This window comes from Sarcophilus harrisii, chromosome 1 (assembly GCF_902635505.1).
Source record: "Sarcophilus harrisii chromosome 1, mSarHar1.11, whole genome shotgun sequence".
NCBI classification, from domain to species: Eukaryota; Metazoa; Chordata; class Mammalia; order Dasyuromorphia; family Dasyuridae; genus Sarcophilus; species Sarcophilus harrisii.
In genome coordinates this window covers 391,733,632-391,759,381 of record NC_045426.1, presented here as the reverse complement: position 1 = coordinate 391,759,381, position 25,750 = coordinate 391,733,632, and the positions used below count along the sequence as shown (strand labels likewise).

Genomic DNA, 25,750 nt, shown 5'->3' with positions numbered 1-25,750 from the left:
ATCTTAACAAGTGAAAGGAAGTTTAGAGGTAAGATTGACAAAAACAAAGACACAATCTCAGCATTAGAAAGGACTTGTAAAACCAATATTCTAAACAATAATCATTCTAAACAAAAGAGGTGTCATTTCCGAATCTGCTTGAAAACTTTTGAGGAAGAAGGGGTGGCTAGGTGGGGCAGTGGATAGAGCACCAGCCCTTAAGTCAGTAGCATCTGAGTTCAAATCTGATCTCAGACACTTAACACTTCCAAGCTGTGAGACCCTAGGCAAGTCACTTAACCCCCAATTGTCTCAGCAAAAAAGAAAATAAATAAATGGCTTTGGGAAAACCATTTTCTCCTAGAGTAGCTCATGGTACTTTTGGATAACTGGTACAATTTAAAAAACAAAAACAACAACAACAACAACAAAAAACCCTTACTCACTCCAACTTCAGCTCATTACACATACCTCAGCTCTCTAAGGCAGATCAAAATAAACCTAAACTAATGTGGTAAATATAAAGAAATATTTGACACAAGTTATCAGAGCTTCCACTAAGTCTTCCCTTTCTCAGATTTAACAAAGGCTTTCTCCTTTTCCTCCACCAAAGTATCTAATAGGCACTTAAGAAATTTTCATGATCTTACTCGGCCTCCTCTGGAAACTTCACAGCTTTAACTTTAGATCTTTCTAAAATTCAGCACAGAATACAAAACTCTATATGTCATCTGATTATGGAACAATACAATCATCACTATCTTTAAACTGGATGCCATGCCTCCCCTTAACTTATTATGGCTACCATAATCACACAAAGCACAAAGAGGATCATCATCTCACCACAGAGAGGTTTGCCACTTGAGTGATAAATTCTTTAGCCAAAAATATCCCTGAGACAAAGACAAATCCAAAATGAGATTTTTTTGGATTTTTACAGTGAAGATGGCAAAGTTGTAAAGAAAAAGGGCAGCAAACGTGAAGACTGAAGAGTATTTGATTAAGCAATCATTAACTTAGGTGTTAAATGTAAGTCCTTGGGTACTTATCAACAAGTGAACATACCACTTCAAGAAATGAATAACATAAATCTTCCAACTAGAAGACAAAAGTTGCAGCTAAAAAAAAAGAAGTTGGTAGAATTGGTATTATTGTGCATCCAAAGGCAACAATAAACATTACTGAATGAGACATTTATTATTTTTTTATTCATGTAATGTTTATAATAAGCATTTTAAGACCACTACTATGAAAATAACTGACACTCATGCATGAGTATTTATTGCCACTGAGGAGATAGTGAAATTTCATAAAAACCTCCAAAATCAATCAACATAAAACTTTAATTCCAAAGGATTTCAATGCATGTGGAAGTAATAGATAAGAAAGGTGAAAAATGTTTAAAAATAGGGTTCTTAAGAATTGAGACCAGATAAAGCTTAAAGAAAATTTTCATACCTACAAATCACAAATACTTTTAATTTTCATATACACAAATCCTAAATACTTTTCTTGAGAAAAAGGTTCTAATATAATATAAAACATATAAAGTAACTTCAAAACAAATAAAAATGGTTCAGATTTTAATGGGCAGGATATTAATGATGAAGAATTCCTTTCTGCATCAGCTATCATCTGAAGGAAAGGTCAAATTAGAAGAATGAAAATGAGATGGAAGATTTGCAAAGTGGAACAAGTCCAATCTGAATTAATCAAATAAATCTGTTACAGTAAACCCTAGGAAAATGATAAAACAGATATTGACATGAACTATTAATATTTCCTTAAGGAAGATTAGCCAATCACCATGATTAGCTCAAAAGAGCTTGGGAACCAATTAATTTTGTGCTGCAGAAAGAATTGGCAGTTAGGAGAAACAAAGATCATAAACATGTTTTTAAAATCTAACTAGAAAACAAAATGTAAGATTGTGAATATTGGTGATTATTTCACAAAATACAGAAGCAATAGTAGCAAAAAGCAACTTTAAAGAAATATTGGTATTAGTATGTTATACAGTTTATACATAAATATACTGAGAGTTAAGCATGCCTAAAAACTCTTTCCTGACAGTGGTGCATGATCAAAAAAAAAAAAAAAAAAAAATCTGAAGACAACTCACTGATCTAGATATCTAGACATCTCTTTACTAAAAGTAGACCTCACCCACCTTCATAAATTTCATTCTTCAGAAGGTGAATGAAGTGCAAAATATGGCCTTGATTCTGTCCAAGAGCTTACTAAAGTAGAAATTCTGAACACACTTATAAAAAAATGATCATTTCAAAGTTTGTGGTAAATAAAAATGGCCAAGTTAGGCATAATTGAAACAGCATCTAAGATTGTGGAAAAGAACACTGTACACAGTAATAAACATTGTAAGGATGATCAACTATGCAAATTTACCCACTCTTATCAAAGGACTCATAAAGAAAAAATACTATCTACCTCTCCACACTGACGAAAACTGAATAAGCACACTTTTAAAAAAACCTTTATTTTTGTCTGTGTTTTCTTTTGCAACATGGTCTTGCATGACTTAACATATTATTATTATCAAACTTCTTTCCTTCTCAATGAGGGGCGAAGGAGAAAGGGAAAAAGTTAAGTTAGAACTCAAAATTTTAAAAAATTAATGTCGTGAAGAGGATTCTGGAAAGAAGGTAGAATTTGATGGGAAATACTGGGGTTTCCTAAATTCTCCCACAAACATGATAAATATCACCTCAGAATCAACTTTGAGTAGCAGAAATCAGTAAAAGCTTGGTAAAGCAATTGTCTTACCAAGACAACTTGGTAGGACCTTAGGATAAAGTCCTGACCTGACCTCCTAGGGCTGAGGTCTGACCCCACTGAAGTGCAAAACTTCTTGGCAGACAGACTTGACTGAATCAACAAACAACAAGCCTTAAGTGTAGATGTGGTTTCTTGAACTTTCACATCATATTCAGTGTGGGGATTAAGTAGCTAAGCATGAGAAGGTTGAATGACCCATTATAAATGTTGGACTCCAAGTCCAGGTGGTTTTCACTCACTTATGGTCCTAAGTCATAAGTGAGGATGAGGGAAAGTGAGTACAAGCCCAAGTACAGAAGAAGGAGGGTAGGACCTTGCTGGCTGTGGGCACTTTCAGGAGAGTATAGTCCCTGGTTTCAGTTTCAGGGCAGAAAGATAAGCTGAATTTTACAGCTGTGGGAGGGATAGCAGGGAACCTTTTCAGTTAACAGCATAGCTAGGTGCCTAGGAATACCTGAAATTGCAACATCTGTAATGGTGATAAGCTAAAAGCCTTTCCATTAAGATCAGGGGGATGCAAGCCTACTGTCACCCGTATACATTCAATACATTCAATACTATATTAGAAATTCAAGTAACAGCAATGAAAATAAAAACTGAAGGAATCAGAATAAGCAATGAGGCATCAAACTTTCTCTTTTTGCATACAGTATTATATATTTGGAAAATCCTAAAGACTGAACTAGAAAATTAGTGGAAACAATTTTAGCAATATGTCACCAACAAAATATCCTACAAGAAGAGATCTCTTACTGAGATCCATCACTTAATAACTATAGGGCATAAAATACTTGTCAAAATAAACCCAGAAACTAAATAAACATAATTATAAAACACTTTTTACAAATAAAATCATATTTAAATAACTAGAGAAATGTTAATTATTCATGGGTAGGCACAATCAATATGACAAAATGACAAAAGTTATTAGTTAAAAAACTAAGTGAAACTAATCTATTTCTTCAATGACATCTTAAATTACCAAACATATTTTTATTGAATTAAAAAAAATAACAAAAATCATTTCAAAGTATAAAAGGTCAAGAATATCAAAGGAATTAATATTAAAAAAAATGTAAGGGAACATTTACCAGTACCACCTCTTAAACTATACTTATAGGACTGGCTAAGAAGAGTGATACAGCATAGCTCTAATATGCTGTATGATGTACAAAGGGGATGCAGAAATATTCCTGAGAGTCTTCATTGGGGAGAACTGTGTATGAGCGGCCATCCTTAGGGATTAACAGAGTGGCTAATTGTTCTAATTACCATGCTATAGTCTACAGTTTTTGGTTATTCAAAAAGGAATAATTGAACAAAATTAATAGAGCCAAAGGGGTTGTTATAAATACCTTCACATAAAGAGACAAATCAAGAAGAAAACACTGCATTTTATACCTAGTAGTTTTTCCATTAGGAGAAGGAGCTCCATAGATCTTTGTGAACCAAAAGACCTATAAAGACTGTAATCAGTGGATGGAAATTAGATGTAAGGTTGGCCTTAGGAATAGATTTTAGGAGCAGACAATTGTTAACAACTGGTTAGATTTCAGGCTTTAAGTTTAGGCATTAATACCTCCTTGAAGGGAAAAGCAATTCCCATCATTGATGCACGGGTGCATGCATGCATGCTTGTGCATGTGAGTGTGTGTGTGAGGGAGAGCTCTGAAATCAGTTGTTCTTAAAAGGGTGCATGCATGCGTGCTTGCATGCGTGTGCATGTGAAGGGTGTGAGAGAGAGAAAGAGAGAGAGAGAGAGAGAGAGAGGGAGAGAGAGAGCGCGCACTCTGGAATCAGTTGTTCTTAAAAGTTTCTCAGTTTTTTAGCTTTACATTGTTGTCAAGTTGTTCTCCTGGTTTTGCTCATTTTTTCGTCAGTTTATAAAAGTCTTCAAAAAATGTTCATTTTTATAATATTGATATAATTTGTAATTCTGCTTCTTCCAATGCATGTATATTTTGAATATTCGTAGAGAGAAAGAATTAGAACTCAGTGTGATCACTTCCTTCTTCAGAGAATTAGAAGTATCATTTCTAGTGTTCCCGTGTCTCTGATCTATAGAACAAGAATTCTAAGGTTTTTCTGATCTTTAGCCAAGCATTAAAGAATCCTGCCAGCCAATGTCTTGGAATTTTTCGAGTGATGGCAGCATGCCCAAGTATCTTGGCATAAGAAATTGTTAAAAAGTAAAATATCAATAAAGTATAGAAACTTTTGTCTCAGTCATCACTGTTAGATCATTGGTTCTCAGACTGTGGATGAAGGATCTCTAACATAAAAAAAAAAAACGTAAGGGAACATTTACCAGTGCCAGCTCTTAAACTATACTATATGGGACTAGCTAAGACTATTAGTACTAGCCAAGAAACAGAAAGGTAGATGAGTAGAACCAAGGAGACATACAATGCACAATAGCAAATTATTACAGTATCCTTGTGTTTGACAACTGTAAATATTTAAGTGTTAGAGAAAAGAATTCATTATTTGCTTAAAATTATTGGGAAAGTTCACAAGCAATTTAGCAGAAACTAGGTACAGATCAATAACTTGGGACACAGACCATTATTTTACATCATTTATCAAGACAAGGTCAAAATGGACACATGACCTAAAAAATGAAAGGGAAATATCATAAGTAAGTTAGAAAAATTTTATGGATAGAAGAATAATTTCAATTACACTGAATTTAATAAAGGTCTCATATCTCAAGTACATAAAGAACTTTGTCAAATTTATAGAAACGAATCACTCCCCAACTGATAAATGGTTAAAGAATATGAAAAAAGTTTTTCAATGAAGAAATCAAAACTATCTATGGTCCTATGAAAAAATGCTCTAAATCATTATTGATAAGATAAATGTAAATTAAAACTTTAAGATCATCTTACACTCGTCAGATTGGCTAAAACTACAGAAGGACAAAATCACAAATGTTGGAAGGATTGTGGAAAAACTGGGAAATTTTCCAGAAAAAGGAATGAAAACTAGATGTATACCATGGTTTCACATATATACATATAGTTGTATCTAAGGATAATCTTCTCTAAAGAGGGGAGGGACAGGAGAAAACAAAAAAGTACACAGTGGAGAGCAAAAGAAAATTTAGAAGTATAGAAAAGCAGAGTACCTTGGAAAACTATGTAAAGCACTTACTATATAGTTTTTTTAAAAATGTAAAAAGTACAAAATAGAAATTCATGGTCTTATGCTGAATCCTCTTTTATGTTGAGCTGTGTACATGGAAATATTCTTTTTGTTTTTGCTGAGGCAATTAAGGTTAAGTGACTTGCCCAGGGTTACACAACCAGGAAGTATTGAGTGTCTGAGGCCAAATTTAACTCAGGTCTTCTTGACTTCAGGACTGGTTCTCTATCCACTGCATCATGAAAAATCATCCCATTTTTATTTCTTATGGAACAAAAATATTCTATTACAATCATACAACCTTGTTCAATCATTACCCAATTGATGGGCATGCCCTCAAATTTCCAATTCTTTGCCACCACACAAAAAGAGCTGCTACAAATATTTTTATATAAATAGATTCTTCTCGCTTTTTAAAAAAATCTCTTTAGGATACAGACCTAGTAGCAGTATTGTTGAATCAAAGGAGATTGCAGCTTTACAGATCTTTGGGCATTATTCCAAATTGCTCTCCAAAATGTTGGGATCGATTCACAACTTCACCAAGCATGCATTAATATCCCATTAGACAAATAATAATAATAAGCACATGGGGGGGGGGGGGGGGGAAAGAAACTAGGTTTTTTCTTCCTTTTCTAGTTACTCATTTAAAGCTCAGCCTCTAAAGGACATTTCTGACCCTGACCAAAGAATTCACCCAACCAAGACCATCTTATCCAGGTGTAATTCTTACCATAACCCTACCATTGTTCTACTCAGGTAATAATGAATGGAGAACAGACTGCCCATAGATAGGTGTGTTCTGGGTTTGAAGATCAGTCTCTTGATCTAAGAGTGACAAGTAAAGAGTCTCTCATTAGAATCCCTCATTAGAGCCCCTCATTACAACAGGCCTATACCTCATTATAATATTCACTTTCTCATTAATTGTTAACCAATAAGAGTTGCTTTCCACCTATCAGGACCCACTCTTCCAAGAGTATGTACATGTACATGTACACACACACACACACACACAAATATTAAGCAGCCAATAAGTCCATCTTTGGTTTATAAGAAAAGCCAATAATCATAATTTTATTAATTATTTTTAGCCATAACCAGTAAAACTGATAATTGGCTGTAAATCATGTCTGACTTCATGTTTCACACCCATTTTTCCAAATCGTGTCCAACGTTTATCACTTTCCTTTTTTGCTCTATTAGCCCATCTGATGGGTATGAGGTGATATCTCAGAGTTGTTTTAACTTGCATTTCTCTAATCATTGGTGATTTAGAGAATTTTTTCATGACTACAGATAGATTGGACTGCTTTGTCTGAAAATTGCCTGTTCATATCGGTCGACCATTTACTGACTGGAAAAGGAATTTTACTTTTATAAATTTGGTTCAGTTCTCTATATATTTAAGAAATTTAAGACCTTTATCAAAGATACTTGCTGTAAAGTATCCCAGATTACTGCTTTCTTTCTAATTCTGACTGCAACGTTTCTGTTTACACAAAACCTTTTTCATTTTATATAATTAAAATTACCCATTTTACATTTTGTAAATCCTCTTTACTAATTTGCTTAATCCTAAACTCTTCCCTTATCCATATATCTGATAGGTAAACTCTTCCATGCTCTCCTAATTTGCTTATGTTATCACCCTTTATATGTAATTCATGTATCCATTTTGACTTACATTTGTATATGATATGAGATGTTGGTTTAAATCCAAGTTTCCGCTATATTGTTTTAGTGGTTTCTCAGTTTTTTTTTTTTTCTCCAAAAAATGAGTTTCTGTCCCCAAAGTTTAGCTCTTTAGGCTTATCAAATATTAAATTACTATAATCACTTACTACAATGAATTATGTACCTAATCTATTCTACTGATCTACCATTTTTCTAAAATCCAGTACCAGAAATCATCTTTTTTTCATAGATACCTTACATTAACATTACAGACAAATGTGTATTTAGTAACAAATGCAAATAATCTATAACTTACAGGTGCAAGTGGAGATGATGATGGCACCTGACATCTTAATGGTGTTGGAGGAGGCGTGGACACTGGGGACAGAAGTGGTGGGGGAAGTCTGAAGAGGTCAAAGATGGCTTCCAGGTCCTTCATGAGTGGTTTATCTTCCATATCTTCCGGATCAGAGGAATCAGAACTATTTTCCTCCCAACTGCTTGGCACAAAAACCTCAGGATTTCTGTCCTCATGAAAAGCTGAGTCATTACTGCAGTCTTGTACATTGACAGTGATGGGACCATCCTCCTCAATGGACCTACACCCTCCAAGGAGTTCCTGCTCTAACTGTGCAGAGAAGCTTCTTAGGCAAGTCTTCATTTCAGGAGATCTGAAGTTATTGCTCTGCACTCGAGGTAGCAGTCCATATTCTTCAACAGATTTCCTAGACTGTGTATTTTCTTTGGCAGCCTTTTCTATAAACAGATATTTGAAATTAAACTTTGGGATACTCTTGTACTCTTGCAGTACAATTTTACAAACAGGTCATTCTAAAGGAAAAAACTATAGTCAAAGGCAAAAATTTTTTAAATTATCTCCTCAAAAATTGAGTATTATGTAAATATAAAAAACTTGTCATCTTTCAGACATTAATACTAACTTACCAAGAAGATATATCATTTGAGATTTATGTCTACTGCTTTGATAGGCTCATGTCAAAATTCATCCACTTCTCTTGCCTTTGTACCAACAAAATACATGTAGCAGTTAGTTTCAGGAATGTGGTTTATGAAAAACTGCCTAGCCCATAAGGGAAATATACCTGCTACTGGAGCCATCTTATTGCAATGTTCTTACCAATAATGAGTTAGACAATAGAAATGATTTATAGCAGATACGAAAAAAGAACTTTCTGTTCTCAATTTTAATTAAATCAGATTGCCAATAATAAAAAAGACAGAATCTCTAGGTCAAAGGAAATTGTAATTGCCATTCTTGTCAAGTGAACATTTCCTAAGTATAATGAGAATATAAGAAACCCATTTCATTTCTACTACAGAAGAATATAAATAATAAATTTATTTTTCACCAACAAGTTTTAAAAATTTTGATGACAGATAACAGATTCTGTCCAATAGCTTCATATTCTCAAAACATTATCCAAAACACACTCATTTTCATAGGGCCAAATGTTTAAAACAGTATCATTCAGTGAAAGATAGGCCAAATTTATAAACAGGTAAAACATTGTGAACTGCAATGTTTATTTGAAAATCACATGTAACTTTATAAAAATGTGCAATTCTAAAACTGACCTATGGGTCAACAATATTCATGTTCTTGTCTTCTAGATTATTCTTAGTGATTTTGAACACTGCAAATACAAGACAATCTGTATATGTAAATTTTAAGTGGCCTAGAGCACATCAGCTAAGCTTGTTGCAATCATGACAGCTGCCAAAAGTCACAGTGAATGTCCTTTCCAAGTCCATGAACTGGGAAGGAAGGTGAGAGATAAGAGATGATAGAATGCCATTTTTGTTCAATTTTAAATTCAAAACAGGTATATATTCCATCTGTGGCATATTAAATATAACTTCATTGCCTACAACCCTAAAGACCAGAAAGAAAAGTAAGCCTATAAGGAATTGATCCTATTTCAAAATACTAAACCAAATTAGGGTTTTACCAATCAAATATAAGAAGCATGATATTATGGACAGCCCTCCAAGTTGGCTGCATGACTTTGTGTAAGTTCCTTAAATCTCAGTACTTCAGACAACTTTGTAAACTGAATGACAGTTGCCTATCTATAGCAGTAGAGAATATTTCTTTTTCTATACCTCTCTAGGGCCATGAAATAATGAATCTGAACAAAAACCAAATGGAAAAAAAAAAATCCAAATATTTTAAAAAACTTTTAGATTAGTGTGTCTAGAAGATGCCATCAGTTTGATGATAATGGGATTGGTTTACTAAATTGACAAATTTTGGTCAAATGATAATTCTCTTATAATATACTGAACCCAACCTTTCTTTGCATTCCATGGATTTTTTTTTTTCAGTTATCTCTGAACATTCATTGATAGAAGCTGTAGCAAATCAAAAGCCAAATATATTCTTTACCAATTACACAGTAGAAATCATGTTATGATGGAGGGAAAAAAACAAACAAAAAATTTTTGCTGATAATCTTTTATATAGCTCGCCTTACCGTAGACATCTTCATTGTCTTCATTCTGTAGCCTTTCTTTTGTAGAGTCAATGCACAACCAGAGCTCCTTCAAAAGCAGTTTTATTTTTTCTAAGAAAAATATGGAAAATATGGATAAATTTTCTTCATTTATCAAAATTTACTTTAAGCTAGCTGAGGTAAAACACACTGCTTTTAGAATAATAAAGTTCATTTGAAGGAGCCTGTGACTTAGGTGTGGTTTCATCTCAGGGCCTTAGTGCAAATTCCAAGGATATGGAAGACAAAAAAAGAGGAAGACTAAGGATTTAGAAGTCAGGTAAGTAGCAGGACCACAGTTATTGAGAAAAGATGAAGTTTTATGTACTTTGGACAGGATATAAGGTTAAAGGACGAAATTTTTCATCCTTGTCTGGATAAATATGGAGTTGAGGAAGATGGAGGTCTGAATTCCTAGAATGGACAAAGGAGGCCAGAGGCTTTTAGAGCTCACTGGTCTGAGTAAGAAGGTAAGGGGTAAAGAGAGCAGATAGATTTTCAAAGCAGTGATAGGGATGAGCAGCCGCAGCCGCAGGTAATCTGTTTCTTATGGTAGACCAGAATGGGCAAGGCATCCTATTGATTTCCTTGCTAAGTTACCAGGAAAACTCCAATCTTTCTTTTTTCCTACTAAATAGTATTTTATTTTTTCCAATTACATGTAAAGACAGTAAAATTCAATCTTTCTTAGCTATTCCATTAGGATCTGTACAAATAAGTGAAAAACAATAATATTGTGCATTATAATTATTACCGTGCACTGTAATTTAAACTAAAATTTGAAAAAGTCTCCATAGCAATATAATTCCATCTAACAAATGGGGAAACAGAGGTTAAGTGACTTATCCAGAGTCATAAATGTAGCAAAGGTATATATCTTGAAAGAAATCTATTTACTACCTCACAGAATTAGATCTGAAGGAGAACAGAGAGGTTATCTGGTCCAAATTATAGCTGTAGAGGAATCCCCTATTCAGCAAAGCTAACAAGAGGTCATACAATTGCACCTAATAATTCCTCATTATTGAATCACTGCAGACTCTATTATCTGGTTTTCACACTCAACAGTGCACTGAAACTACTTTTTAAGTTTCCCAACTGACCACATTACAGCCAAATTCAATGACATTTTATCAGTCTTTATCTTCCTTATCCACTTCACAATTTCCGAGGTCACTGTCCATCCAAGACATCCAAATAATTTCTATTTTTAATTTCTGCTCTCTTCTTCCTTCTCAAAGTATTCACTATCTCCTCCACAAACTCCTTTCCCTCTTCCTGGCTTCTAAACACTGTCATTTTTCATTATTTTCCTCTGTCTTTTTTTTTTTTTTTTTATAAATATATCCTCCTTTTTCAGGCTCAACTATAATCTATATGCAAGCAACTACCAATAGGGAAGCAAGATAGAGTAGTGGAAAGAACAAGTAACTAAGTCAGAAGATCAGTCTAATTCCAGTTCTACTACTTGTAGAACATCTTTTTCTATTGCCTCCTCTTTCATGCTCTAGATCTATTCCAACTCCTTGCTAATAATCTCCTGGATGCAATGAGACAAATTTTAAAATGCCCCAAACCAAACTCATTATTTTCACAAGCCCAAGAGTTCCCTATTTCTGTTAATAGTACAATTATCCTCCTTATCATCCATGGACATCAAGTAAATTACAAAATCTTATTCAACCTACCAATAAGACTTCTCACACCTAGAATAGAACAGAGATAACATCATTTCCCCACCCAGCTATTATTCTATGAAAATTAAAAATATCAACAATATAAAGATTTGAATATTCTTTGCAGGAGCAAATAATGCAGTGCACTTATTTTCTAACAGCAGCTAGGCAGTACAGTTGACAGAAAGGATAAGCCTAGAATCATGAAGACAAGTTAAGAACCATGATCCTGAAAAAGTCACTTAATGTTTATTTGTATCAGTTTCCTCATCTGTAAAATGGGGATAATAATAACACCAATCTCCTAAGGTTGTTAAGAGAATCAAATAATATTTTGTAAAGTTTCACATAGCGTCTGGTATACTGTATGTAAATATTAGTTACTATTATTATCATATACATATACTTTTAAATTTAAGCTAAAATAAAAATAGTAATTGAAAGACTACTCACTCTTGTCTAGGGTTTCAACTGGCTCATTACTGGAACTCTGAGTCCCCATATGTTTCAAAACTAAAAATATAGAGAAGAATGATTTTATAATGCAAAGTATATTATAAATCAAAAAAAAAAAATCAAATATAGTTACAAAGTCAATACTCACCTTTCTTACTATTTTGCTTAGGAAACTCATCAAGTTTTTCCTGTTAAATAACAAAATTTTGTTACAATAATCTGTTATCCATATATACAACCCTCACGCCCCACATCCATGAAATTCACCAAATAAACAATTCTTGGTTAGTACTTGGCACAATTTGCTAATTTTAAGTTAGCTTTGATTTTGATTTTGTTCTATAATTATTCTCATATAAATAAATGTTTCTATATGTAAAAGGTCTGAGAAGAATTCACTGTTATATAAGTAATATTTTGAGATTGACAAAGCATAATATGCAAACCTCTAAATTTTGAAACCAAAGATGTTGTAGATTATTATTTATTACCTGTGTCTTCTTGAGCTCTTTTTCAAGAATTTTTTTTTCAATTTTCAATTGCTTTAAGTCTTCAGTGTGTTTTACTGCAGCTTCTTTATTTAAAAAAATAAAAGAACATGGGAAGAAGAAAATAGTCATTAATTTAACTTTGGTTAAATTACATTCATGAAATATAGACAGGCATATGGTTGCTATGTGCATAAAACTTTTCTTTGTTTATTTACTGTATCTCAAAATGGAAAAAAGTAAAATAGCTTTCGTTCGATATTTTACCAGGATCTACAGAATTGTAGATAGTTTAATCCAATTTGTAAATACTCTTCAGGAATTTTCACAAAATTCTTTTATGCAATTTTGAAATTGTTTCAATTTATTTGGATTTCAGAGAATAGCTCAATGCTATTTTACATTCAAAGACTTCTGTTACTAATGAAACAGTTCTTATAATTCCTTCACCTTTCTTTTCCATAGCTTAAATAATCCCAGTTCCTGAAACACTTTTGGATAAATCTTTACTTATTCATCTTTAAAGTTCTTATCTGTACTTCTCCAAGTTCTTCCTTAGCTGTGGAGCTCCCAATTGGATATAATATTCTAGTAAGGGTCTGATCAGTAATGATTATAGTAGGAAGACACTACTGAATTTATGCCACGGCACCACTATAGAATTAAAAATTAAATTTACCTAAAAATAAAGATTGTCAAGTGCCCACTAAATAAATAAAAATACTCTTCCACTGATTCCTCTAGCACTCCCTAGTCTTTTTATACCAAAAGTTAATAAATGTAGGTCCTATGCTATTTGTCAAAAAATGCAATACATAACAAATTCAAACAACTTATACAAAAAAAACCACTATCTTTCTCCTTATGCTTCAAAGGAAAATTTTAAGATATGCTTGTAACAGTGACAAAAAACAAAAGGTGAACTGCAGAGCAGTTCCCTCAATAAAAACCAGGTCTCCTTAAATTCACTATTAAATGTTGACACAGCACATGGGAATTCTCTACTTATGCCTTTTACTGACAATGTTTAATATAAGTGCAAAGTAAGATGAAATCATTATTATTTGGTTTTTAAAGAATTCAAATCTAAATTTCAAATCTAATCAATATAACATATTTATGTCTGAACCTATGTCAGTTCTTAGCTATTACAATGTAACTTTATCCTATGTTAATCTAGAATATACTTCATTCCAAACCTGAAGTAAATGCAATTTTTTTTTAACAGAATTTTATCAAATTACTGAACTATGAAGGAACAGATATAGTAATTGAGAACACAAAAGATAATCTTTGGTGGTCAGATTGGAATTCTGGAGAGTACTATGTCAGCCTTAGTCAAAATTATGAAAGTGTCCAAAAAAGAAAATCAGAAGATTATAGACTTAGAGCCAGAAGGCATTAAATGGGCTATAAAGTCCAAACACCTCATTTTATAGAGGGGGAAACTAAATGCTGAGAAAGGTTACATAACACATACAACATTAAGGGATGCCTTGAGTTTTAAGTTTTTCACAATACTCCAATTTTCAATCCAGTTGTGCCCTCAACTGTCTAAGCCTTTCCACCTTCCATAACAAATTTACTTTACTTTTTCCTGATTCCATCCCATTCCACAAATGCCCCACAACTCCAGGTCTATTTTTTCTAAACAACATTGACATGTTAATTAACAAAATAAAATAATTGTTGAGGAGGTATACCATCCCAGTATAACAGTATTTTAATGAGTGTAGCATTAGACTAAAAAGTTAATTTTTCCTCTAAACAAAGAAAGGAAAAATAATTGAACATCAGCACCAAATATGCTTATTTCTGATCCAAAGTATCAATTTTTCCTGACAAAGAAAACAATATCCAGGTTTTATTATTATTTTCCTATCACACATATCATAATTTGCTTGCTTCTAAAAATATCTTTTCTTAATAGTGACTTTCCTTAAGGAAATGAGTACAAAAGACCCATCCCTTTCAACTTTCTAAAATAAATCCATTACTCAATTGTTATCAATTATAGCAAACTATAGTACTCCTATTATTTGGACTGTAACATTTCGATAACTTGTCTTGTTACAGTCAGACATTACTGTCTAGTAATTATGGATATAAGTACAGTGTCAGAACAAAGTAGAAATGATTTACTTTATTATCATCATGATCATCAGTGCTAATTACCTTCTAGCTTTTTCACTTTGGCTTCGAGTTTCTTCTTCCTGATTAAAATTTCAAGTTAGATAATAAGTTAACAGGATACAATATATTATTCTGCTTCTGCAATTGGATAGCATAATATGCAGGACACAATTTTTGTTCTATAAATAGCTAAAAAAATTGGTAGACACTACATGGTAATGTCAAATTATACTATAAAGAAATCAAGAAAACATATGAAAAGACTTGTTATTGTTTATGTGGATTTATCCCTTAATTTTTTGTGAAGTTTTATTATCTTCTTGTCAAAAGTATTAGCAAAGTTAATTCAAAAGAAAACAAGAATAATGTGAAAGAGATATGGAAGGGAGGGAGTTTATAATGTAACACAGCAGATGTACCAATAAAAAGAGAGAAATGGTATCAAAAAGGAGGGGAAAAATGAAATGAACCAAGTGTATACTCATACTCTAATATGAGTTCTATGTTGGAGATGATACAATTATGAAGATATCAAAGGCTGATATATAAGGTGTTGAACAGAGATAAAACTATTAAAAGTATGGGGGAAATCTCTTATTACTTCGGGGGGGGGGGAGGGGAGAAGGAAGGTAAAATAGAAAGTATAATTACTACCTACTTTCCTACCTATGCAAAATTTTTATAAGAATTTTCTGTAACCAAGCTGAATGGACTTATAATGAGTATATTTATAGGAAACAAGCAGCCTTTCCCAAGCAATAGTCAAAAATAAACACATTTTTACTATTTAAAAATTAACTTTAAAAAGTGTAAAACATGGATAACATTGTGCTTATGATGTTGTGATTATAAAAAGACATATATATGATTTTATAGCACAAAACAGGGTTCTTCATTATAAAGTATCTCCCATCAATACTCATTCAAGAGCCTCCTCTTTAAGATGTAAAGACAATAACATTAACATTGTTTAATGATCCACTGATAATGAACATGATGTGAGTCATGAAATAAGGAGAAATATGCTCACCCAAAGCATTCCCCACTGTGACCAAGGAGATTTCTACAGATGGTGAGGTCACTTTGGTGGGTGGCATAGTGATATATATTGGGCCCAGAATAAGAAAGGTCAAATATGACCTCAGATACTTATTAATATCCAAATAAGTTTAATTATCATATGGCTCTGTTTCCTCAACTACAAAAAGAGGATAATAAAACCCTTCCCTCATAAAATTGCTGTGTAAATAATAAGATAATATTTATAAATTATTTAGCACAAGCCTGGCATTTGGTGGGCATTTAATAAATGCTTCCTCAATTATTCCCTCCTTTAATCCTTTCCCCCCCATCCCTCATTTGTAGATATCATTGTGCTTAGCATATCAAGTTTCAGGACAATAATTACACATCCTCCCTGAATAAATTTGCAAACACTTTAAAGGATTCAGACTGTTTATTTTTACAAGAGGAAGCAATTAGTTAAAAAATTATTTATCGCTAAAATTTCAATAAGTATCTGTATGTACATACTAGAGTTCACAACAAGACAAGCTATGCTCAGAGAAGACCAGAAAAACAGAAGGCTGGATTGTTTTGGGAAAATAGAAAAACTCGTTTTCCCAGCTTTATGCTTCCCATGAAAGAAATATTTTTTTAAAGTCAATATTCCATAAATATTTTTATACAATTTTCAGAAACAAAAAGTCTAAAACAAAGACTCTGAAATTAACAACCATAAACTACATATGGTCATTTTTCTTTAAATAAGATAAAATAAAATAAAAAACTTACCGAGCATCACTTTTTAGGCATTCTTCTTTCACACGAGTATATTCATGATAAGAATCCTGATATATCTTGAGAGAACTCTAACAAGGAAAAAAAAAAAAAAAAGGCCTGAAAATTATCAAAAACCCCCCCAAAATAGAAGATGACTTTCTTTTTATGACTATAAATGAATGTAGTTAAGTTTCATATATGGTCATCAAAGGAAAAAACTCATTATTTAATCCTTCTGCATTATTATTATTTTAAAATTTAATATGATAGGCAATCTGGGGTGATTAATGAGGAAGCTGTGTTTTGACATTCAAAAACCCGAGTTCAGGTACTGCCTCAGAGACATACTGTGATAATTCACTTGCTCTTAACAAGAAATTTTCAAAGATTATAGTAACAGTAAACTGTTGATCTTCATTGATAAAGAGGAATTTTCACACTGGGAAGGTTCACTTACAGTGGTGAAATCACAAGTTCAAGGGAAAAAAATGTAATGACCAATCATATGAAAATATAATACCAGTTTATGTATAGTTTATGTATTATATACAGATATAAGGTATAAAACAGAAAACCTAAATAAATGCACAATGTACAAGCAAATATCTAAAAAAGAGGTTTTTGCTAAAAAAAAAAAATATATATATATATATATATATATTTTTTTTTTGCTATAAATACTGAAATGAACATATAACATTAAATCTTAGCTATAAGAATGAGAGGTATTATAGTACAACATTATAGTACAATGAGAGGTATTGATGAAAAAATGAATCCTACCTAAAATGTATGTTTGTATGTATTTATGTGTGTGTGTGTGTGTGTGTGTGTATATATATATATATATATACACACATATATATATATATACACACACATATATGCATATAACTTCTCTAGGTCTCATTTTCCTCATCTACAATATTAGAGGTGTTGAATTCATGAGAGCTACAATTCCTTCTAGATCTTTAGAGGAATTAAGGCAAAAAAAATCTTGTGATTCTCTAACTCCAGTAATAGATCCTTTAAGTTACTACGACCAACTCCAATTATAAGAGGGAGACAAACATTTGGAAAATATACTAAATTACATTAAAAATACAAACACCCTTTATGGATGGTTACACTAAAAGATAAAATTAAAAAGTTTTCAACAAAGCATAATACTCATTTTTGATTAAAAAAAAAAAAACAGCCCTCAAAAGCAGAAGTGAGGGCCACTTTTCAATAAGATAAAAATTAAATTCACTTGAAGTAAAATGCCAAAATCGTTAATGAATTTAATAAGATAAAAATTCATTTACAATCAAATGTCAGCATTGCCAATCAGATTTTCCAATAAATACAGAAGCAGATCAAGGATACCCCATTCCCCACTATTTAAAGCATGTCTAGCTGACAATCTGAACACTGAGGTTTCATATCATCACAAGTAAATTGGTAATAATGACAAAAACAAAAAATGGCTCATGCTGGAGTGGCTGCAGGACACTATTATTCAGTTGGCAGAGTTGTCAATTGTTAGAGTCATTCTAGAAAGCAAATTGAAATTATGTCAGGAAGAAAAAAGTAACCAAAATATTTTTACCTGCCTAGATATTCCCTGGTTAAGAAAATTCAAGCAAGTCAAATTGTGGAAGAAAAGTTCCATTTATAGTAAACATTGCAATACCTAATGGAGTAGCAAGAAACTAGAAATAAAGAAAGCACTCAAAATTGTAATGGAATATTACTGTGTCATAAAAAATAATAACTATATGGAACTCAGAGAAATATGAGGTCTATATGAACTTATGCAGAGTAAGTTAGGAAATACTAAGGAATAAAATAATAAATTTTTTTTTAAAATAACAAAAGCATAGCAATGAAATGACACAGAATGTTGCATTATAATAATGACCAAAGAAGTTCAAAAAATAGCTGAGAAATGACATCTCTGGTTCATCGAAAAGTATGCACCCTAAGACAATGTCAATGTGCTATTGTTCTGTGTTGCTAAACTGCTTTTATTTCTTTTTCGATCTGTGTGCATAGGAGTATATTTGGAAAAAAATATATTTTTAAAAAGGTATTAGAGAATAATCATTTTGACAAAATTCAACATCCATTCCTAATAAAAAACACTAGAGAGCAGAGGAATAAATGGAGTTTTCCTTAAAATGACAAGTAGCATCTATCTAAAACCATCAGCAAGACATATATAATGGGGATAAACTAGAAGAACTACTAATGAGATCGGGGTTAAACAAGGTTGCTTACTATTACCAACACTATTCAACAATTGTACTAGAAATGTTAGCTGTATCAATAAGAGAAGAAAAAAGAAATTGAAGGAATTAGAGTATGTAATGAAGAAACCAAAAAATTATCACTCTTTGCAGATGACAATGATATACTTAAGAGAATCCTAGAGAATCCACTAAAAAATTCCTAGAAAAAATTAACAATTTTAGCAAAGTTGCAGGTTATAAAATAAATCCATATTATTCATTGGCATTTCTACATATTACCAACAAAGTCCAACAGCAAGAAACAGAAAAGAGAAATCCCATTTAAAATCACTATAGGTAATATAAAATATGTAGGTGTCTACCTACCAAGCTATATGAATAAATTACACAAATAAAGTTAGATCTGAACAACTGGCAGAGTATCAAGTGCTCATAGGTAGACCAAACTGATATAATAAAAATGAACCACCTAAATTAAGAAATTACGTTACAATGCTAGAAAAAACAATAACAAAATTCATCTGGAAAAACAAAAGATCAAGAATGTCAAGACAATTCATTGGGGGGGGGAGGGGCAGCGGGGGGGGGGGGGAGGGGAAGCAAAGGAAGGTGGCCTAACTATACCAAACCTAAAACTATTATAAAGCAGCAGTTATCAAAACCATCTGATGCTGAATAGGGTAGTGAATCATTAGAATAGGTGAGGTTCACAAGACACAATAGTCATTGACTATAGCAATCTAGTTTTTGATAAACCCAAAGACCTCAATTTCTGGGATAAGAACTCACTATCTGACAAAAATTTTCGGGAAAACTGGAAAACAGTATGGCAAAAATTAGGCATGCTAATTTCTAACACACATGCTATACCAAGATAAGGTCTAAAGGGGTTCATGACATAAAAGGTGATGCTATTAAGAGAATTAGAGAACAAGGATAGTCTATCTCTCAGATCTGTGAAAGAAGGAATGAATTTATGGCCAAAGAAGTAAAGAACATTATGAAAAGCAAAATGGATAATTTTGCTTACAAGAAATTAAAAAGATCAAACCAAAAGAGATAAGATTAAAAGAGAGGCAGAAAATTGGTCAGGGAGGGAAGGGGGATTTTACATCCAATAAAGGTCTCATTTCCAAAATATATAATTGACTCAAATTTCTAAGAATACAAGCCATTCCCATATGATCAGACAATTTTCAGATGAAGAAATTAAAGCCAGTTTTAGTTATATAAAAAAATGCTCTAAATCACTATTGATTTAGAGAAATTCAAATTAAAACAACTCACACCTCTTAGATTGGCTAAGATGACAGGAAAATATAAGGATAAATGTTGAAAGGGATGTGGGAAAACTGGGACACAATACATTATTGGTGGAGTTGTGAACTAATCCAACCATTCTGGAGAGCAATTTGGAACTAGGCCCAATATATGAATATCCTTTGATCCAGCAATGTCTGTACTGAGTCTGTATCCCAAAGACTTCATAAAAAAAGGAAAAGGACCCACGTATGCAAAAATGTTTGTAGCAGCTCTTTTTGTAGTGGCAAAGAACTGGAAACTGAGTGAATGCCCATCATTTGGGGAATGGTTGAATAAATTATGGTATAAGAATAAAATGGAATATTATTGTTCTATAAGAAACAAACAGCAGAATGATTTCAGAAAGGCCTGGAGAGACTTGCAAGAACTGATGCTAAGTGAAGTGAGTAAAACCAGGTGAACACTATTCCCAGCAACCCTAAGATTATGTGGTGATCAACTGTGACAGACCTGACTCTTTTCAACAATGAGGTGATTCAGACCAATTCCAATTGACTTGTGATGGCAAGGGCCATCTGCATCCATAGAGATAGTTATGGAGACTGAACAGGGACAAAAGCATATTATTTTCAACTTTTTTGTTGTTGTTATTGTTTGGTTTTTTCCCCTTTTGATCTCATTTTTCTCATGCAGTATGACAAATGTGGAAAAACGTTTAGAGGAATTGCACATATTTAACCTATACTGGACTGTTTGCTGTCTAGGGGAATAAGGGGAAAAAATTAGCAACACGAGGTTTTTCAAGGATATACGTTAAAAACTATCTTTTCTATATATTTTATAAAATAAAAAGGCATCAATAAAAAACTGTCTATGAACAGAATAATAATTTATTACCCAAAGGGACATAATGAAACTCATGATGTTATATTCTGTAAAATGAAAGATTTTTTTATAATACAAACCATTAACTTCTAATTAGCTGCTTTCCAAGTCTGAATTTTTACTAATTATGTTTTCTTTAAAGAAGGATGAATAAAGACATGGCTCTCTAGAACAATCAATATTAAAGATACATGGAATTATAGAATTTTAGAACTAGAAGAGATCTAAGAATCATTGATTTTTACATATGAAGAAACTGAAACCCACAGAAATTACAAGACTGTTCAAGATCAAAGTTAGCTATTTCCAAAGTTAATAACCAAGCAAGCACCAGTTCTCCTGATCCTCAGTCTTGGGAGGTAACAACTGGCACAGTGGATAAACAGAGCTGGGCCTGCAATGAGGAAAACTTGACTGAAACCAGTCTCAAATACTAGTTGTACATTCCTGGGAAAGTTTTTAAAGTTCTCTCAAGTTCAGTTTTCCTATCTCTAAAACAGGAATAATAATAGTGCCTATATCACAGGGTTGGAAGAATTAAATAAATTTGACAGATAAATTAATAAATTAAATAGAAATGACAGATTATGTATAATAGCAACCAAAACATAAGAATTTTAAAGCTACTTTTTTTAATTAGTAAAAGTGAAAAAACACCATAAACCTTAAAATACTCTGATTATTGAGCCTAGGTATATATATACTACTTTGTGGCTTACTTAAATGTGCCTTGAAGAATATGTACAATTTTAAGCATATAAAATCTTTTTTTCCCCTCATTTCACATTAGACCTTCAATTATTGAAAATTAATCAACTACTCAAAATTATAAACTTAAAAAGTTTTAAAATGAAGTTATTAGAAGCCAAGCTGTCAAAGGTTTTAGCAAGCCATGAGATATTAAAATTGCAAAATGAGTTTTCACTCAGTAAGACTTTAGCAAAAGAAAATTAAAATTAAAAAAAGTCCTTGTGAACATTGCTTTTTAAAGATAGCATATATTCTTCTCAGTGTGATATAAAATTTTAAGTGAAAAACCATTATTTCTAAACAAGTCTTCAAGTAGTCTGGAATTTTAAGATAGAAACCATGCTTAATCCGGCCAACTCCAAAGATCTAAGGTTAGTGATACCACAGAATGACGGAAAATAACAAAATGAAGATGATGAATTGTATCTGTTCAAGATAACATATTTACAACTTACTCCAAATGATTACACAGAGCAACGAATAAATGAGATTTGAGTAAGCTTCAGCCAAACAATACTGGCCTTTTCACTACTGTACCTTTTTTTCTTCTAGCTCTGCTTTCAAACATCCCAGTTCTTCCTGGCATTTCTCCAGAGGGGAAATTTTTTGCAACATTTGTTCCACCTGCTTACGAAGTGCAGCGTTTTCTCTAAAATAAACAGTTTAATAGTATGTAATTACTTGAGCCCAATTAATGTCCAATTCTTTATACAGTTTTACTTTTTCAAGTGAAAGGTTAAGTAATTCTCTGCTGTCTGTTATAACTGTTCCATAAACCTTATTAGCTACATTCACATGTCATCATCTACTCCTTGAAATTACTCTTTATCTTTTTTTCTTTTTATTGCCAAAAAAAGACTAAAGAATTTTTTAAAGAGGTAATTAATATAACCTTCCAATCTGACTACTGTCTCAGCAAACTTATCTTACAAAGTCTCCTTGGACTGAACCTGATTCATTGAGTCAAAAAGATTAGTTAACTCATTCCCATATTAAAATTTTAAATGCATGCTTTGTGTTTCAAGCAAGTAATTAACACAATTAGGTAACGGAACATCACTAAAAAATTATGTCTATTGGTAATTAATTCACATAGCTGAAATTAAACTAGTTAAGACAATCAAATTAGTCTAAATGATACAAAATAATTTGATGGTACAAAAATATCAATATAGACAGGTTCTAACATTGGCTAAACATCACTGATGAAAGAGAACTTAAAAGCTATGTGAATAGAAAAATCAATGCAAAAAAATTCTGCAGACCCTATTCCTTTTACTGATATCTGAGTAATTAACATAAAATATTTTGAACAAATCCCAATAAACAACCAGCTGAATTCTATTATAATGCTTAATAAAGTTGCAGTCTACCAAAGAGTCTTTTGGTCAATGAAGTTGAATTTAAATGATAATGTATAAAGTGTTTAAGGAGCAAGGTTATCTTCCATTAAGTAGATGTTCAGATAATCATGTGGTAAAGAAGAGAGGTTCAAACAAATGACGCTTTTTAAATGACACAATCTGCCAATTTTTCAGTAGTTTTAGTTGAGTCAGACTCATTGTGATCCTATTTGGGATTTTCAGGACAACGGCAGTAGAAGGGCTTTTTATTTCTTTTTCTAGATCATTTTATAGATAAAGAAACTGAGGCAAAAAGGGTCACATACTTATTTAGTATCTGAGTCCAAATTTGAATTTAGGAAGATGAATCTTTCTATTTCAGGCCTAGAACCTATTGGCTTCACTTCCTAGCTGCCTGAAAAAATGTCATTAAAGGGGGGCTAGTATTATTATTTTTAGTAAATATCATATGCTATTAGCTTCCTTACTATATAGCAAAGGATGTCCACTCAAAAATAAGGCCCATGTGCATTATATCAATTAAATTCATGCTTACCTTTCTGCGAATTGCAGCTGTAATCTTGAGTTAAAGAAAACTTAGAAAATTATGTATTGTAATATTATTTTTCTACAGCTAGTGATAGGTTTCCCCTGCAGTTATATTTTTGCAAGTGAGAGCTTAACACTCTGCTGTCCCAGTGATAACTGATGAATCTGATTAGCTTCATTGGCATGTCATCACATACTCCTTAATACTACTCTTTACTTTTTTTCTTTTACTGGCAAAAACCAGACTAAAGGATTTCTTTTTCATTTAAATGGAATATCTTATCAAACTTAGCTTTTTTCACAGGTCTCTATGAACAATTGTCTATAATAGAAGAATATGAAACTTAAATTTAATAAATGACAGTTAAACAGCACAATAATACCTTTCATGACTTCCTTACACATCATTTCCTTTCCCCACATTCTATGGTCCAGCCAAACAAGGCTCTTTTCTTTTCTAAACACATGACACTCTCTTTCGCCTTTGTATGCTTTGTACTAGCTGTCATTTCCATGTGTGGAAAGCACCACCTCATAAACTCTGCCTTCTACTTGAACCTTTTCCTAATTCAATTGCTAACTACCTTGGATTTTGTCTATATGTGGCTATAACATGTATAATACTCTAATACTCAATATATATACACGCTATCTCCCTCAATGAACTATGCTCCTTAAGGAGGAATTGTCTAATTCTTGCATTTTTATTCCTCATGGGAAGTAGTTTATAAATACTTGTTGACTGACAGAATAAATTCCTACTTATCCATAATAAAAGTTAGAAAACAAAAACCATATGTATTTGTGCTAATATAACTATTTAATCCAAATATTCCATGTCCCAAATATCTTTTATCATAATTTCCTATGCTATAGCAGATTTCTTCTAAAGTTCTAGTTCTCACAATGTTTGTTACTTTCAGGTAAATGAAGAATATATAGTAATTCAATTTTAAAGATAAGGTAAACTATATACAAAATGTCTTAAATCTTTTCTAAGATTTAGAGTCAACAGCAGTCAACTGAGTAATTAGAATATTAAATACATTGATAATGAAATAAGACATGTTCTTTATCAGAGTCTATGTCTTTGATTTTACAGATAATTAAGAAAGTATTAAAGAATTCTTTCAAAACATTAGACATAAAAGAGATCATTTTAAAGAAATAAATACCAAGCAAATATATTGAAAAGTAAAAAGCTATAAAAAGGATATTATCACATTTCTTCTGATATTCTGTCAGCAAATTACTGTGAGGGAAAAAAAGAGAAAACAAAACAAATTATTTACAATGGAAATATAAAGAAAATCACCAGTTTACATTTTTTACTTGAAAAATCTCAACAATTATATTTAATTACTAATGTTGTACAATACATAACCCTTAAACTAAATGACCTTATATAGCAAACAGCTTAGTAAATATATTCTAAGATAAACAAGTTACAAAATATGACTATTCTAAAAATACAGCATTAATTATCATTATTATCATCTAAAACTACTGAATTATGAATTTAGTGAGGGAAAAGTCTCTCACTAAAAATTCATCTGATCTGACTAAAATCTATGCCTGGTATAATATTAGACTTTTCACAGAGTTTAATGAATTTTAATTGAACTTCCCAGAATGACTGGAAATTACAGTATTCCATCTTTTTTTTTAACTATGAGGAAAATAAGAGAACAGTAAGAAATTCAAAACCCAGCAAAACACTTCCATATAAGTAGATTTCTTTGACAAAGAGACCTAATTCAGTTTCAACTGATCAATGATGGACAGAAGCAGCTACACCCAAAGAAAGAACACTGGGAAATGAATTAAACTGTTTGCATTTTTGTTTTTCTTCCTGGGTTATTTTTACCTTTTGAATCCAATTCTCCCTGTGCAACAAGAGAACTGTTTGGTTCTGCACACATATATTGTATCTAGGTTATACTGTGACATATTTAACATATATAGGACTGCTTGCCATCTGGGGGAGGGAATGGAGGGAGAGAGGGGAAAAATCGAAACAGAAGTGAGTGCAAGGGATAATATTGTAAAAAATTACCTTGGCATGGGTTCTGTCAATAA

At 32.0% G+C, this 25,750-nt stretch overlaps 1 protein-coding gene across 1 annotated transcript in view; it reads right to left on the bottom strand.

Annotated features, from left to right (window-relative positions):
• The window catches only part of ICE1 (interactor of little elongation complex ELL subunit 1), a 77,283-nt gene that overhangs the window by 37,347 nt on the left and 14,186 nt on the right, over positions 1–25,750 (bottom strand). Inside the window, 10 exon segments of the mRNA XM_031946109.1 lie at positions 7,916–8,355; positions 10,095–10,184; positions 12,242–12,301; positions 12,393–12,432; positions 12,736–12,818; positions 14,908–14,945; positions 16,660–16,736; positions 22,317–22,428; positions 23,679–23,697; positions 24,889–24,923. Of these exon segments, the coding sequence (XP_031801969.1) occupies positions 7,916–8,355; positions 10,095–10,184; positions 12,242–12,301; positions 12,393–12,432; positions 12,736–12,818; positions 14,908–14,945; positions 16,660–16,736; positions 22,317–22,428; positions 23,679–23,697; positions 24,889–24,923 (994 nt within the window).